This window comes from Plodia interpunctella, chromosome 25 (genome assembly GCF_027563975.2).
Source record: "Plodia interpunctella isolate USDA-ARS_2022_Savannah chromosome 25, ilPloInte3.2, whole genome shotgun sequence".
Lineage (NCBI taxonomy): Eukaryota > Metazoa > Arthropoda > Insecta > Lepidoptera > Pyralidae > Plodia > Plodia interpunctella.
Genome location: NC_071318.1, coordinates 3817174 through 3833411, shown reverse-complemented (window position 1 = coordinate 3833411; position 16238 = coordinate 3817174). Strand labels below are relative to the sequence as shown.

Here is a 16238-nt window from a genome sequence, read left to right as displayed (position 1 = left end):
TTTTTCACAAAAATGTAATTAATGTATTACGAAAATTTATAGGAAAAGACTACATTCGCGGTAAGTCCGTCTATTGTACGTCTTTCTAGTTGTCCAAAGTTGTGTTGGAATAAATTGTTTTTGATTACCTACTTATATTAATGCCACAAGATTCTATTGTCTGAGATTTCGTTTTCGGATTCTTTGAGTGGTTTGCAATATGCGTATAAAGGACACTGCTATCAATTGTTAATGATATCCAAATAAGTACAATACAATGCTCATAGTTGCATGAGAAAATCATTTAAAAAAGGAACAACTTTGTTCCGGATCGTGTTTAAGTTTCGCACATCTTCTATATTTACGATGTGTTAAATATTTTCGGTTATTGTACATACATTGTATAATGTTGGAGGACTGGCTGTTGATAAACAGATTTTCATTCGAAGACGAGCGAACAATGGCAAGTTTAGGACCCCGTATTTTGTGTGTGAGCGAATAGAATGATCTTGATACTTTACAACGTTAAAGTAGTCAGGTACCATTATCTTCATCTTCGTTCATGTTGAAAAATTAATTGTAAAAATTTATTGGGACCAAACGAAATAAATTAGATCAACTTTAAAAGATTACGCGATTTTCAAAACAATAAAGCGTAAGATTCTATACTTCTATGTACTAACATAGAGTTAAAAATCACAAGACGTACTCTCTGGACTCTGATACTAATGACTGAGGAAGTGATGACCTAAAAGAAGTTGAAAATCTATTTCAAAATCAAAGACAAAATTATATTGTTATAACAGTGAAATTTTTAGCAAATTAATGACATGATTTATTAATCCCAGAAACGCATTTTTAAAGTTTTAAAACTAAACATGCCGCTAATTAGATCAAGGGTCAAGATTCGAAGTCGCGGTATACTCTTACATATACCGACTAGCAATATAATAAGGCCGTATTCGAGAACCGATTCAAATCGATTTCAGTCGTTGCGTGGACGTGCAGCCAACACAAGTGCATATTTACACATTTTCATATTGTTTTTCTTTTTTTTTTTACAATGGTATCCAACGTGGTCAAACTGTGTTTGAATATTATGTAAGTAGTTTACTGAAATTATTTTGTGAATTGTATTTGTCATGTAAATAAAGCGTATAATATGTAAATATGAAAATTATACAAAATACTTGACATCACGGTATGTGTAGAAATATATACATACATATATATATATATATATATATATATATATATATATATATATATATATATATATATATATATATATATATATATATATATATATATATATATATATAATGAATAATATAATCATCTCAATTTGATGTCGTTTCACATAGACAATAATTAATAAAAATTTAATTTCACACTATTGGTATAATAGTCTTCAGTGCATGTACTTATTGAATAATGTGCAGTATCTTGTGGAGCGGACCCTGTACTCTGACACTCAATGGCTGCGGAAGAAACCGAGATAATGCTCGTACAAGAGAGAGAGAGAGAGTACTTGCGGAGTAAATAAAGTCATATTAAATGTTTACAAGCCAGGTTTAAACAACTTAAAACTATTTATAGTTTTATGTTTCCTTAACATGTGTCCCCTATAATTTAAAAATCAAAAAGTCAGAGAAAACGTTTTACTCCTTTCAAAATAGGTAAATTAAATAATAATTTTATCATTCATAATGATTTTATTGAATAAAAATTAACAGTGTAAATTTCGTCTCCGCAAAATTGGTAGTTTACAAACAAATGTTCATAATGATACAGATTTCGAACATATGTTGACGTTATATAGTAGGTAATGATAAACCTACTACAACAAACAAATACCATTGCTTTGGCCACTGTGTGCCTATCTGTTTATATATAATATTATTTGATTACAGCATAGCTGTAAACATCCGAACATGCTTGTCATGGTAAGTCACATACTATTTATACTGAATAGAGATCGTATTCTCTAAAATATAATACTGTACGATAGTTAGTTATTTTCTAAACAAAAAAAAAATAAATTACATTTATCTAAATAATTTTTCCATATACAAATTACTTTAAAAATTATTAGTCAAAGAATATACTGAAAAACTGTTAGACAAATTTTGATGAAATTTTTCGCAGAGATAGACTAATTAGTCAGGAGTGTCATAGCCTTTTATCGCGAAAAAATGCAACAATTCCTTAATATTATTTTTGTTGATTGATAATAAAATTAGCTACCAAAGTTTTGTTGATATTCAAAGGAATATCACGTCTTTTCGGAAACATTTATGAAAATTACGACTTTTTGAAGTAGATTTCAATCTCACTGTAATGCGCGATACGATTTTATTGCAAAATTGCCATTACGCAACCAACAAATGTTTGTACATGACCGACCTTAGCGAATTCTGCATCACTTACACACTATAGTCAATGAATAAGTCATTAAAATGACTTATTGTCGTTGCACACTAAATCTCAAGTCAAATTCACATTCCAAATTCTTTAATCACCAAATGGATGATATACATCAAGTATTGACGTCAAAATTTTCCTTAAAACTAAGGCTGTCGACTTCCAAGGCTTAGGTGAAGAAGCAGCGGTGCAGTAAATGTTACTACTTACTCAACTTTGAAGCAGAGTATTAAGATGAAACTTATCCAATTTGGTTGTGCCAAATTAGATATTCACCAATATAATAGTGAAATAAATCTACGTAAAATTTCATGCACTACTTTTTGAGCTATATGCGTACAGTACGTCTTCTTTTGGCCCTGGAGTCAATCAACACAATTCGTATGTAATACATCAGTTATTTTAATCCCCAACTTAAACCGATGTATGAACCTATTTAGATTACGTATTTTTTATTTGAAAGGTGTAGTGGAATGTTCTTAGCATTTACATCTGCAATAGACATGATTAGCTAGGAAATTGAGTCTTCAGCTTTTCTGATTAATGCATGGATTGTTACTAAAGTCTATTTTTGGTAATTAGGGCTTCTGGCGTCTGGGTCCTTTTTTGCGCGCGGATTATTAATTTGTATAACAAGTGGATATAACATATTTACAGTCCATCCGATAAGTCCCGAAACGTGAACGACGAATTGTTTGACGCAAAAGCTATTTACAAATCTGGATCAAAGACCGTCAAAGTGGACACCACACCCATGACATTGGAAAGGATCCTGTCCAAACTGAAACAGGCCAAAATATTCAACAAGGACGACACCAGTCTCACTTACAGGGACAAGAAGGAATTGAATAAATTGTTCTCTTCTGTTGAGATTATGGTAAGTTTTCTTTTTTAAGTAAAAACTTCTCTAGCGGCTTTGTTCACTTTTTATGATGGGTGAAAATTGTTAAACTCGCGACAGGACACGTGACCTGATCGAAATGAAATTAAATTCGTAAGACAAAAATGCACATATTATATTAACGTTGTGCATATTATATACATGCAATAATCAACTTAGCGCCTGCCTAACGCCAACCCTCCTTGACAATGCAATAGTTGCCTGACAGCTGATAAGGCTGACTCTCTCAGCTGTTAAGTCAGTCTCAGTCTTTCAGGGTTTTTCTTCTCCACTTCAACGGTGCTCGGCATCCCTAATTATCAGATCATTGACACGCATATCATCTTTAACGATATCAAGTCTGCACGCCCGTTTGGTGTGCCCGTTCTGCCAAGGCCAACTGACAAGTGTAACATAACTTTGGTTACAGATGACATCACGAAACAGACAACCGTCTAACGTCCAATCCATGTTCGCGTCCCTGCGCCTTGTCGAGCGGGCGTTGAAGAAGCAACTCAAAGAAGGACAGATATCCGAAAGTTTAGCTGCTAAATTTCATTGGGAGAACTTGTAAGTACTTACCGCTTATTTCCGAACTATCGATAGTTTCATTATCGATAATAGCAATCGAAAAAGGCCGTACTAATGATAGCTGATTATCGGGTGGTAACACTTATTTCCATTAAATATCTCATGGACAAACAGCTAAATGTGGCGTTCCGAGTTTCGCAAATCTAAACAAAAATCTACCCCGTGATGTGTAAAAGCTATATGTATGTATTCCATCGTAAACACACCTTTATTACCTAACTGTACTATGTTACATGCAATATTCATTCATTTATTCAATACTATATATATAATATGCACTAACTAATACGCATCAGCACGTTTACGTTAATTTTTTGCACTTTCAAATAAATTAAAAAAATAACTTCATTATGGTTAAGAATTAACTGTAAAAAATATATTAAACATTCATTTTACTTATTTTTTTTTTAATTTGATATATTTTCTAGCAATTAGAATAGTTAAAATAAACATAAATAGTTCACTGTATCCCCCTTAATTTTATTACGATTATTCCAACAATAGAAGATGAAAAAGATATCAAATTAATGTCAATTTAAAATTATACAGTATATAATTTTAATAGGGTTGAAGACAAAAATACTACTGACGTCACCACTTCGAACCACAAAAATACCACACCAATACGACGGTCTTGGTATTGGAAAAGACTGAAATAATGGGAGGTCGCTATTGGGCTGCGGGCCTGAAGTCAGCGACGGGGCGGGGCGGGGCAGAAGCCGGGTGGGATCGGATCTTGCCATTTGAATTTGTATTCGTCGTATACCACTTGCTTACGTTGTAGGAAATCACAATGAGAAAACCTGAACTCTAAAATAGTTAATATATTTATCATCTAGTGTGTGAAATGGTGAAGACAAAAGCAAGAAAAGCCAAGAAAGTCTTTGTGTGTGTTTCATTCCATTTAAAGAACACGCCTCTAGGCCAAGTGGAATGTTACGACTGTAAGTAAAGTTTGAGACATGGTACATGTGCCAAGTGGTGTGCGATGCGCACATGTACAGTCCACAGCACATCAAGTTACCCTGCATGAACCATTATGGCTTGTTAGTTGCATGTGTATAAAATAAAATGTATAAATACATTCACATAATGGAACACGATAATCAAATATCACTTTAATTGATCAATCTTATTTACACTAACATTTAGTTCAAGTATAATAAGAACGCTTTTTGACTTTTTTGTTTTTGACACATTGAAAAAAGTAATAAATAATAATAATAAATAAATATATTGAGACGAATCACACAGATTGAGCTAGCCCCAAAGTAAGTTCGAGACTTGTATTATATTGAAAAAAGTACCTGATATTAGACTTGTTAGCAACTTAGCAACCCAGTTGGTACAACATCACTGGTACATAAATCAGCATTAGGCCTGGGTCGGCCATACGGCGAACTTCCATTCTAGGCAAGCGTTCCTTCCTCAGCCATTTATTTCCAAGCCCTGCCCCAATATCGCTTCTCTATCGCCAGACTATTGCAATTTGTAATACAATCAAAATTGACAAGTTAACATTTATTACAATGTATTTTCGTCATAGTCTACTCAAGATACAAAATTACTTTTTTGTTAGTTATTTTGAGGAAAAGTAAATCATTTTTGAAGATTTTTCAGGCATTACTTACTCAAACAATAATTCTATTATTAGTTGTCTTACCTGAATTGGATTTGAAATACAATTCAGTATACTTACTTTTGTGAGTGGAAATAAATTGAATAAAAAGTATGTATAAACAAATGGTATAACTAAACTCCCATTACTACTTCATTATTTCAAAATTAATTGACGTGAGAGTAAGACAAACAACCACATATTCACATTTATAGCATAAAATTATGGAATAGTTAATTTATGCAAAGATATTGATTCTCAATAAAAAGACAAGCATAATCTATTCATATAATAATGTATAACATTTGTAAACACCGCAGCAAATTCGCAAACAAGATAAACAAAAACATTTGATCTGCGAGTTTTTATAATTCGTCATATTTTAAGACAAAATATGTATTTAAATTTCCGATTTATAAATCTGAGGCGTATCCCGTGTAGATATAGGCATTGGAGAGGCACAGGGCTCCATTCTCATGCGCAATCGAAGTTCACTTCATCAATTTTCTCAAATATTTTTCGATGGTTTTATGCAAATTTACAAATGAAAAAGTTCGACTGATCGATGAGTTCGCTCGAACTTTATGACGGTGATTTTTTTGTAAATGCAAATATAGTTTTAATAAATTGGAGATAACTGATGAAGTGAACTTCGATTGCGTGTGCGTAGTGATAAGAAATTACAGATACAGTATTATACATTAATCCCTTACGGAGTAGACAGAGCCAAGAGTTGCGAAACTCGAAGGAACACATTTAGCTGTATGGTGAGCTTATTCATGGAATTCAGATTCTTGATTCTCTTGACTTTCTCATCATCATTATTCTCATGAATCTCAGGTTTACACCCTTTTCCCTTGTTAGTTATAAAAAAGTTAATCCTAAAATTATATATTTTCAGATTATCACGACATAAGAGAGAAAAACCAAGTTTCAAGTTGGACGAGAAGACGAAAATGCGCGTGTTCGACGTTACATATTAGTGCAACAAATTGATTGGCGTGTAAGAAAATATCAAATAATACAGAGACAGAAAAAGAACCTACGCAGTGATGGGCGTTCCTTAGAATAACGATAAGGCTTGGTTCGTTTATTATGCGCCAAACCTATTTTGCGAACGATCTGTTATATTTTAATCATCAATTAATGTAAGAACTTCGTGTTTCTACCATCCATTTCACCTTCCGAGTGCCTTGTCTTTTACGTCATCTATAAATGCCCTTTTTGGGTTTCGTTTCTTTACACTAGCTAGATTTCCTACAATCAGGTATTGGTTAAAATTGTCGTGTCGTAACTTTATTTTCTCAATGTATCAAATAAAGGGAGTATATATATATAGGGGAATAGGTATTTATACAATGTAGGATTTCTTTGTAATTATAGTTCGGATTAAAAAAAAGTGCGTTATTATAAAAGTTGAAATCCAAAAATGTATATAATTTGTGATATTTGTTGAAAGACTTAAAGGGATTGTATCTCCACTTTCTGGTAAAATCTCTCTCTCATCTAAGAGTTTTACCGGTTCCATCCTCAGCAGTTGAGCGTCGGAGCCCAGGTTCCTCTTTACTTACTTCTTGGTCTCCACTTCGCACGGTCGTCGGCATCCCTAGTTGTCAGACTATGGGCACGCATATGTCATTAACGACTTTCTGATAAAATATAATATTGACAAATAAACTGCTAGATAAACCTATCGTAGACACTTAATCAACAAGCGGTGAAAGAGTCCTTTATTTTTAATTATTTAATTAAGTATAAGTTGTTAAGTATATGTTGTAGTTTGAACTCGTGTGAGCTTTAGAATTTATGTGAAAACTGTTGAAGCTCCAGATTCGTAAATAGTTTTAATTATAATTAAATTATTTTATTTTGTACATATTTTCTTTTATTTAGGATTCCTTACTTCCAGTAGCACCATCGTTTCAAAAATTTTTAGAGTATAATAATTTCGGGAATCATCTAATCGGGAATAAATTTTGTGATTAGTGTGATAAGTATGTGAATAGTGATTAAAACGCATGTGATCGAAAGTTCCAAGATTCGAATCCTATTTGGCCTTATTTCACGTCATAATAGCGCGTTGAATTGAGGTGATTTTTGGTGTGGAAATAGTTGGAAAGCTGGAGAGTGACATAAGCTAAAATCGCATCAGTTTAAATTAACAAAAAAAAACCCACCATAATAAGACGATTATAATTCCGAAATTCCCAAATGAGCCCTGGATCGGAGGTAGTTTAAGGCTAAACACTATTCGCCATCAAACAGTTAGCCGTAATTTGGCGAGTTCGAAGTACATTGCTGGTTTTCCCTTGCGATGACAAAATCTCACATGCAAACTACGCAATGTATCGGCATTGTTAGATGTATAGACATTATAACATGTACCTTTTCCTGTTGCGGGTGTTCGGAATGCTGTTGTTGTTGCTGCGCCCTAGAGGCCGCTAGTGTCGCCAGCTCAGACATGTTCACGTACAGAGCTTGCGGCATCTCTGTTGGACAAATTGATTCTTTATTATTATTTATTAATTAAAACTTTAGTTACCAAATTTGTATAAAATGCGGACTTAATGTAAAAAAATATTATTAATTTTTACAGTCTTACTACAAAAAGTCTTCAAATATTGTCTAAAGATAAATATTTGTTAAATACCGTAGACAAAGAAAATTATAGACGATTCGGACACTAAAATATGGAATTAGTAGTTTTATGTAAAATTTACTTAAAACTAAGTCTACCGCCGACTTCCAAAGCGCAGGTGAAGAAGAATCGGCGCAATAAATATCCCGGCGACTTTTCTCCAAAGTTTCATATATATGTCAACACTAGGTATGCTACAGAACTGTCAGTTGGAAAATAAAGTAATGACAGACGTCATTACTTGTCTATTTTACTGCTCGACCCATGGAAGTAGTAGGTACTCGAAGTACTTATGAAATCCATACTTACCTTTATATTTGTGACAAAGTAAGACGATGTATATGTATATATATATATTATAATCAGCACTCGGATCACAATCATAACCTGTTTTTGATATACCTTTTGACTATGTACATTATGTACTTTTATATATTATTAGAAAGAAAAAAAAAACACTGTAAGAAACAATAATGGTAAGCCGATCTGGCATGATAGGGACCAACACTGTTCAAATGAGTTTCTTTCGGCATTTCTTCTCAGCAGTGGTCGTTCCGAAATGCCAGTAGTTTCTAGCTTGTGAGAAATAACTATAAATTTAAAGATTGACGAGAAAAAGTGCCTGTGAAGGTCTAATTTCTGAATAAATGATTTGAATTTGAATTTGAATTTGAAAGACGTCAACGTTTTGACGTGAAAAATTTACCTAAAACCTTAACGGTTTATGTTTAAGTTTATATAAGTCTTATTTAAACGTAGTAATTATGATCCTAGGAGTGAAATATTTTAGAATAAGAATAATGCGAATACCTTTAGTGAGGTGTGGCGGCAGTGAGCAAGGCTTGCTGGGCTTGAACTCGGCCGCGCGCGCCGGCGCCGGCGGCCGCTCCAGCGACGAACATCTCTGGACATTCTTTCTTTATTATTTACTACATTTACCAAATTATTTATATATTTATTCAAATTTCATTTACCAAAATTGGTACAATAGGTGGACTTAACGCTAAAAGCATTCTCTACCAGTCAACCTTCGGGAAAAACAGAGAGACTAAAGCGATAGGTGCTTGATTGAATAAAAGTCAATACATAGAATACATATAATAGGTAAATAAATAAAATACAAAGTATACCTACATAAAATTTAATACAAACATAAATATATACACAGATGCATACATACAGAATATACATACAAATATTATAAATAAGTAAGAGAAAGACGTCTAATTCTGTTTTAAATTACACAAACATGTGTACAAATCTTTTTAGTATAATTTTTTTATTTAAATTAGGTAATTTAGTATTTGTGATTTAGTTTTAATTTTTAATTTGATTTAGTTTCTTTTTTTTAACTATTATAATTACTTCTATTTATAGTGCAATATCATATCAATAGTGTTCGATAAATAGAAATATCTTAAAAATAAAATAAAGTGTACAAATTATGAACGGTTAAAGCTATATGGCATTCTCTATAAACCATAAGACCCAACAGAAAAATGTAATTGTATTATCAGTAAATTGTTTTGATCAGTAATTGGATCTGAAATGTTTATTTTGTAAGCTAAATTGTTAATTAAGCTGTAGGTCATCCAAATTTATAAAATAAAATAAAAAAATTAGAAGTGCACAAATTGTAAAAATATATATTACATTTTGCTGTAGACATATGGAGATATATGGAATCACTGTGTCAACTTGCATAATCATTCCTGTGTATACAATTAAACTCAAACAACGAATCTATATTATATAACAATGTGCTTACTTAATTAATAAATAATTTTAATAAAGTGTAGATTACACGATAATAATTTCGCCTCGTCTAAAATCTTGGTATATAATCTACTATTTGTACACAAGAATAGACAATATAATAGGTAAAAAAAATGAATAAATGTTAATCAAAGTCATACTCACTGTAGGTAGTGGAGGTCTGGCATAAATAGTAGAACTGTCACGAGACTCTGAGTCGAACGTGTGGACACTTAGCGCCGGGCGAGGGTGACCACGCTCGTAGGCTGCGAAACAGAATAAAATAAATAAATGTAGACATATTCATATTGATCGAATTTGATACCCCGAAATAGCACATACGGTACTTTCCAAATCCGGAAATTTCCACAGTTTCACACAATAACTAAAAGTAGGATTACGAAGGACTCGAAGGACACTTTTAGAATTGATGTTGACTAGTCACAGCTTGCTAACCCATTGCAAAGAATCTTCAGTTCATATAGCCCTTGATCTACTTTTACAATGCGGCAGAAGAAATAGCTGGCACATTCTATACTTTTATTTCGCTATTTTTAGATAAAACTTTTACCGGTGTTTTAGTTTTAAAACCAGTTTTTTACCGGCAGAAATAGTGTGTCGTCCGCCCATGATAGCGGACGCGGCGCGCTCGAACTGCGCCGTGTCCTTCAGGTCCGGCCACGTCGCTGAGGCTGAAATAAAATTTATGTATTTAACATATAATGTAGAGTGATTTGTAACAAACTAAAAACTCAAACAAAAGTAAATGTCTTGTCGCGAAATAAATTTTCGGCGAAATAACAAAAAAAAATCGAGTTTTAGTATGGGAAGTCGAAATTGTTATATAAAAAATTACATTTTTGATAAGCTAAGAGAAAAAACGCCATTCATAATGGAACTGACAAATGGAACTACTTGAATACGGCACGATTCATGTATTCATCAACTCTTTTTTAAATCGATAAAGGCTCCCAAAAAGGTTTGACTTCAGGTAGGAGGCCGGTCATAAAATCAGAGCCAAAACGCCAAAATTTAAACGGAGCATTTTGCGAATAATATATTTTATTTTAATCAAAACAGTATTATAACATCAAATCGTATATCAGTAGTATCCCGAACAAAAATATTATGAAAAATATAAACTTACCAGCATTGGCGATGGTGTCGGGGCTGCGGTCGTCGAGTGGCAGACGTTCGCTGCTCACGCTCTGGCTGTCACCACCCTGATTCATATATGACTATTTTAAAATACAATATGACATATGGCAAATCACAGTTCGAGTTAGCCCCAAAGTAAGTTCTAGACTTGTCTTATGAGGTACTAACTCAACGACACATTGTTTTTTCGATCAGAATCCAGTAATAAATCTTTATTGGCAGGAAATATCAAAAAAGAACAAAATAAAAATATAATGAAAACAAAAGTTACATTTTCAACGTAGAGCGAACGCCTCTGCAAAGCGTCTTGAGATCGGAACCCCGAATCCGCGCTGCTCACGCTCGGGAAGCGAAACGATGACTAAAATTTATAAAAATAAAATAAAACAAAAAAAAAAACAAAGAAAAACAACAACAACAAATTAAAAAAAACACAAAAGAGAATAAAAAACAAATAAAAAGAAAGAGAATGTCAAAAATTAATAAAAAATTAATTTAAAAAAATAATAAAAAAATATGCTGAAAAATAATAAAAGAAAAATGTTCTAAAATTTAAAGCGATGGCTAAAATAAAAATAAATACAAGAAAAATACTAAAACAATTTGTGGCACTAATTACTCATTTATTATATTCACCTACACCAAGTGACCCAAATGTAAATTTGGAAACAATGCATGATACCTATATGATTATGAATAATTCTGACAAATGAAAAAATATTCAAAATTGGAACATACATATTAACTCGTTTGTCTAGTAATGGCCAATCTTGGCAGTCAATGTAATAATAAAAAACAAAAAAATATATATATAGGAAATATATAAAATCGTAATTCGAAATTCTGACAAATGAAAAAACAATCTGATCTGACAATTTAAAATTAGAACATAATACTCGTTTGTCTAGTGCAGTCAATTTATTAATAAAAACCAACAAAATACATTACAGGAGAATTTTAAAATAGGAATAAGAAAGTAGTGTAGTAGTGTAGCGACACACGAGTACCTGCGTGACGGGGGCGGGTGACGGCGGCGACGCGCAGCTCGCCGGCGCCGCTGCACAATATATATATATATATCACGTTATGATCTATATTCATCATTTTGTTACATCTTAAACAACATTCATATCTGATTTTTAATTCGGACGGAAATCTAACATTTCACAAATTTCGCCAACATTGAAACAGCCGAACTGACAAAATGCTTGACTTTGACCATGAAAAATCCATATTTATAATTAACGAAAGTTTCACTATCACACTTTCACGTCTAAAGTCAATGGCTACCGTGAGTGGAGCTGCGGGCAACATTAGGACTATAAAAGTAAAATATAGTAACCAGAGTCGTCATGTAGTCCAGCGCTGCAGATGGAGGAGAAGGAAGACTTCCTGCTGCCGAGACGAGACGCGGTCGGAGACTGCGGCGCGGAGCTGGTCTCCCAGCCCGCCAAGCTGGACTTTATGTCGCAGATCACCTGCGAACACAACAATCTTATTTACTATTCGAGCTCAATTACCAAAATTAATCTTGGCCTCCAAACATAAGAGCACGGTCCATGGTCTCCAACAATCGACACACATCAATCGCACTGCATCCTTACTACTATTACTAGTGGCCGTGGGCTTATCGATATTGCAGATTGAAAAAACTTTTCACACCATACATATTATGCAAAACTCTGTCCTTCTGTCCCCGATTTGAATTACATTTCATACGCATATAGTCAAAGACAAGACATAAACTACTTTTATTTTAAATTTCTAAGTTTATATGACAAACGCACACAATCTATTTTGCTACGAGAGGAGCTGAAACATGGCATGTGGCTCCGCCCTAGAATAGACCACTCGATATAGACCCCGTTCAAACATAGGATACTTCTTTTTTCAAGTCAACCCTCAAATCACTGATGAATGTTTGGGGGGTGAAAGTTTGTATGAAAAACATGTCTGTTCCGCTTTCGCAGAAAAACAAATGCGGGCGAAACAAAAGCCAAAATAAATTTATTTTATTTCAAACATAAATTACCTGTAAACTAGCGGCCGGCAGGGTCCTAGGTTCCGCGATGTGTCGAATCAGCTGTTCCGACCCTTCCTGAAGGTGGCCTACCTCCGCTAGCATTGCCACTTCAGACTCCTGTAACGATCAAATATCGCTTTTCTAGTATTCAGTTTTTTGTTTGTTTGTAACAACTTTTTCGGGTTCAAGGCAGGCAGAGGGACGCTTGTTAAATAATACAGCCGAATCTTCCAAATATTAATGTTAATTTTTTACACAGAACCTGGATTTCGTAGCATCACAGCCCTGAATGCAACCGCCCGGTTGAAAAAGAGATACGCAGGATGAAAGAGAGGGAGAAAGATGAGTATATAAGGAGTCCTATAAGCCAAAAGGGAGAAACCTACCACCACAGGGTTGAGCAAAGACACGAAATGGCAGAAGCGGCTGCGTTCCTCGATCAATGCCGCTTTCACTGCTTTCTCTTCCATCTCCTCCAGCTGCTCCCTTCGCTCTTGTATATCCTGAAGATGAGACAAAAGTTGTTGTTGAAAGATCATTAAAAATAGTAGACATCATCTTTGGTCCACTGCTCTACATAGTCCCCCACCAAATACCTCCATGACGTAGTGATCACCACGCCGGTACTTCCTAGAGGTCTTGGATTCAATTGCAAGCATAAACGTTTGTATATTTGTTGCAGCGAGCGTCTACACTGGCTGATGAATTACTTGCGTTCGTAATTCCTCTGTAGGAAAAAGGAATGTGGTACTAGTATGCATAGATTGGATAGTTATGTTACCTGTAAGCTCACATCAGCCTTCTTCTTCGCATCAGGCGGCGCCCTCCTCGCCTTCCTAGCGTGTCTCTGCGCCTCGTGCACTCGCCTCCTCAGCTCGGCCCGGGCACGCTTGCATTCCCTCGCGTGCTCCCGACCCAGGACTCCTGTAGCGCAGCCACCTCGACGCCATTCGTCCGCTCGTTCAGACAGCGGTGTGATGAGCGTGTCCATTAGGGCGCTGGAAGTAGGGTTATGTCATGTTTTACATGTGTTAATTTGTAGACTAAGTGCGTGCATAAATTGTTTGTCCCCAGACTATGTCTATGTCTACATCTAATGCCGGTTATACACTAATACAATCTACGTAATGTACGCTCAATCGGCATATATCTGAGTTAGGCGATAGAGTATAGTCAGTATAACCTGCTGCCCTGTGTGCTCCCCAACTGCATAAGTACTGACATATACATCGCCACGGATGAAATTTTTTGGCAGTGGCGTGTTATTGGTCGTCACAAATTTGAAAATCAGTGTCGACTAGCTAAGAAGAAACAAATTCACTGTACAGTCCACAGTACATCAAGCTACCTAAATTAATTCAATAAACTTACAGCTATTACCGCACTATAGAGGTTCTTGCAGTGTAACTTGATGTGCTGTGACTGTACACGTGTTAGTGTGCAGTGAGTGTCTTTATAATAAAATAAAATAAAAAGAAAAATTAGATTACTTTTTCCAAACATCAAAAAAAATATTTGTATGGAACTGTAGACTTTATGGAAACAATAACTGCTTGCAAAACATCATGTTCTATTATGTAAACGCGTTTGTAATGTTTAATTTTTACCCAGGCTACCATTTTCATTAAACTTGGGAATTATTAATATAAGTTAAGATATAACTCTGACAATAACATAAATTCAATTAACAACCGGTTTCAAGGTCCAAGCGGAGAAATCATTCTGAGCGTTAACCTCCAGATAATATATTATAGCTTAGCGACTTGGTCCACGTGCAATTTATGTAAAACTTTTCGCAAGACTTAGGAGTGAGAAAACATCACACCGCTCCCATATGCAGGTGGCAAGATGGTGTTCATTGAAAGTGAGCTTTAACAAGTCCCACTGTAGATATTATTTCACACTAGCTGCTCCCAGTGGCATCGTTCCCGTGGGAATTTCGGGATAAAAAAATGTGAAGATGTATGTTTGTCATTCTTTCACGCGAAATCTACTGGATGGCATGTTATGAAATTTGGTATACGGGTAGAATATAACGTGAGCGAAGCCCCGGGGCACAGCTTGTTTACTATATTAGTAGGAATTGACATGAAAGCTGAAAGCGAGCAGTCCGCTAATTTGTCGTCAATGTGAATGATTAGAGTGGACAACTAGACGCTTTATCAATCTCAAGTTCCGTCCGAAATCCACATCGCAATCCGCATCGCTCCCATCCGACAAGATTCACTGAACATCTTGCCGGGTGGGAGCGATGCGGTATAAGCTGTGACCTTAAGGCCCTATCTAGCTGCACATTAGCACCATCACACCATCACAATTTCCTTCAATCCTTCATCAATTTCCTTTATTTCTTAGGGTGCACCTTAGACCATGTTAGTTATGATATAAATCGTACCTGATAAAGGTCTTCATTCTTGTTTCGATCGCTCGATGTCGAAGACACACTCTGGTCAGAGCTGTGCCGATCTCTTTGGTTGCTCCTGTAATGAACATATTTTTTTAAATAAAATTTATTAAATAACATCTGTAAATCATTAGATATGTATACTGTATAATATCTACATAGTATAAAACAAAGTCAGCGGTGTTTCTGTAATCTTGCAAATTGTAGCAGCACAGTTAATTTTTAGATTCCATCACTGCTATATTTTTAGCCCTCGACGCAAAAAGAGGGGTGTTATAAGTTTGACCGAAGTGTGTCTGTCTGTCTTTCTGTCTGTGTACGTGGCACCGTAGATCATCAACAACCGATTTGGATGCGTTTTTTTTTTAATATATTTGATAGCGAATTTTTATGCGATGGTTCTTAGATATGTTTCAAATCGGTTCAGTCGTTCAAAAGTTGTAGCGAAATGAATATTGAAAGTCGTGGGTTTTTTAATTTGTCTAACAAATAAATGTTATCTCGGTAAAGTCTTGTTATCAGTAATTGTAATATTTTCACTTTTTAATCATGTATTTGTAATTAGACTGTAAGACCTCTTTGAATGAATAAATAAAGTCGCCCTCCGCGTCTGTCAGTTTCTAAGGTTTCTTTTTTGAACCACGCAACGGATTCGGATAGCTTGAGGTGCATAACAAGATTTTACCTGTTAGCAACGAGTTTTACATATATGCAAGATATTGGTCATGTCGTCCGGTTTTATAAAACGATACCACTAAATTGAGGATA

At 34.6% G+C, this 16238-nt stretch overlaps 2 protein-coding genes across 9 annotated transcripts in view; one reads left to right on the top strand and one right to left on the bottom strand.

Annotated features, from left to right (window-relative positions):
- The window catches only part of mim (missing-in-metastasis), a 103202-nt gene that overhangs the window by 14556 nt on the left and 72408 nt on the right, over positions 1-16238 (bottom strand). For 7 of the 8 annotated variants that reach the window (XM_053764451.1, XM_053764454.1, XM_053764453.1 and 4 more), the window contains exons 4-15: positions 15462-15546; positions 13848-14064; positions 13453-13569; positions 13076-13183; positions 12386-12521; positions 12051-12100; positions 11315-11404; positions 11033-11108; positions 10488-10577; positions 10051-10151; positions 8941-9034; positions 7878-7981 (exon numbers count right to left, since the gene is read on the bottom strand). In XM_053764451.1, coding sequence (XP_053620426.1) covers positions 7878-7981; positions 8941-9034; positions 10051-10151; positions 10488-10577; positions 11033-11108; positions 11315-11404; positions 12051-12100; positions 12386-12521; positions 13076-13183; positions 13453-13569; positions 13848-14064; positions 15462-15546 — 1268 coding nt within the window. The remainder of the gene's footprint in view (positions 1-7877; positions 7982-8940; positions 9035-10050; positions 10152-10487; positions 10578-11032; positions 11109-11314; positions 11405-12050; positions 12101-12385; positions 12522-13075; positions 13184-13452; positions 13570-13847; positions 14065-15461; positions 15547-16238) is intronic. The other variant, XM_053764456.1, reaches the window with a different exon arrangement.
- LOC128680947 (uncharacterized) lies at positions 938-7366 on the top strand. The gene is made up of 5 exons (XM_053764463.1): positions 938-1080; positions 1893-1925; positions 3061-3280; positions 3714-3853; positions 6394-7366. The coding sequence occupies exons 1-5, from the start codon at positions 1043-1045 to the stop codon at positions 6473-6475; spliced, it is 513 nt and encodes a 170-aa protein (XP_053620438.1). The 5' UTR covers positions 938-1042; the 3' UTR covers positions 6476-7366.

What these genes read in the sequence shown, in the direction of transcription:
- LOC128680947 (XM_053764463.1), top strand. Translation starts at nt 1,043, where the DNA reads ATGGTATCCAACGTGGTCAAACTGTGTTTGAATATTAT. An exon ending in AAACTGTGTTTGAATATTAT is followed by an intron (nt 1,081 to 1,892) that starts GTAAGTAGTTTA and finishes ATTTGATTACAG; the next exon opens with CATAGCTGTAAACATCCGAA. An exon ending in AAATTTCATTGGGAGAACTT is followed by an intron (nt 3,854 to 6,393) that starts GTAAGTACTTAC and finishes ATATATTTTCAG; the next exon opens with ATTATCACGACATAAGAGAG.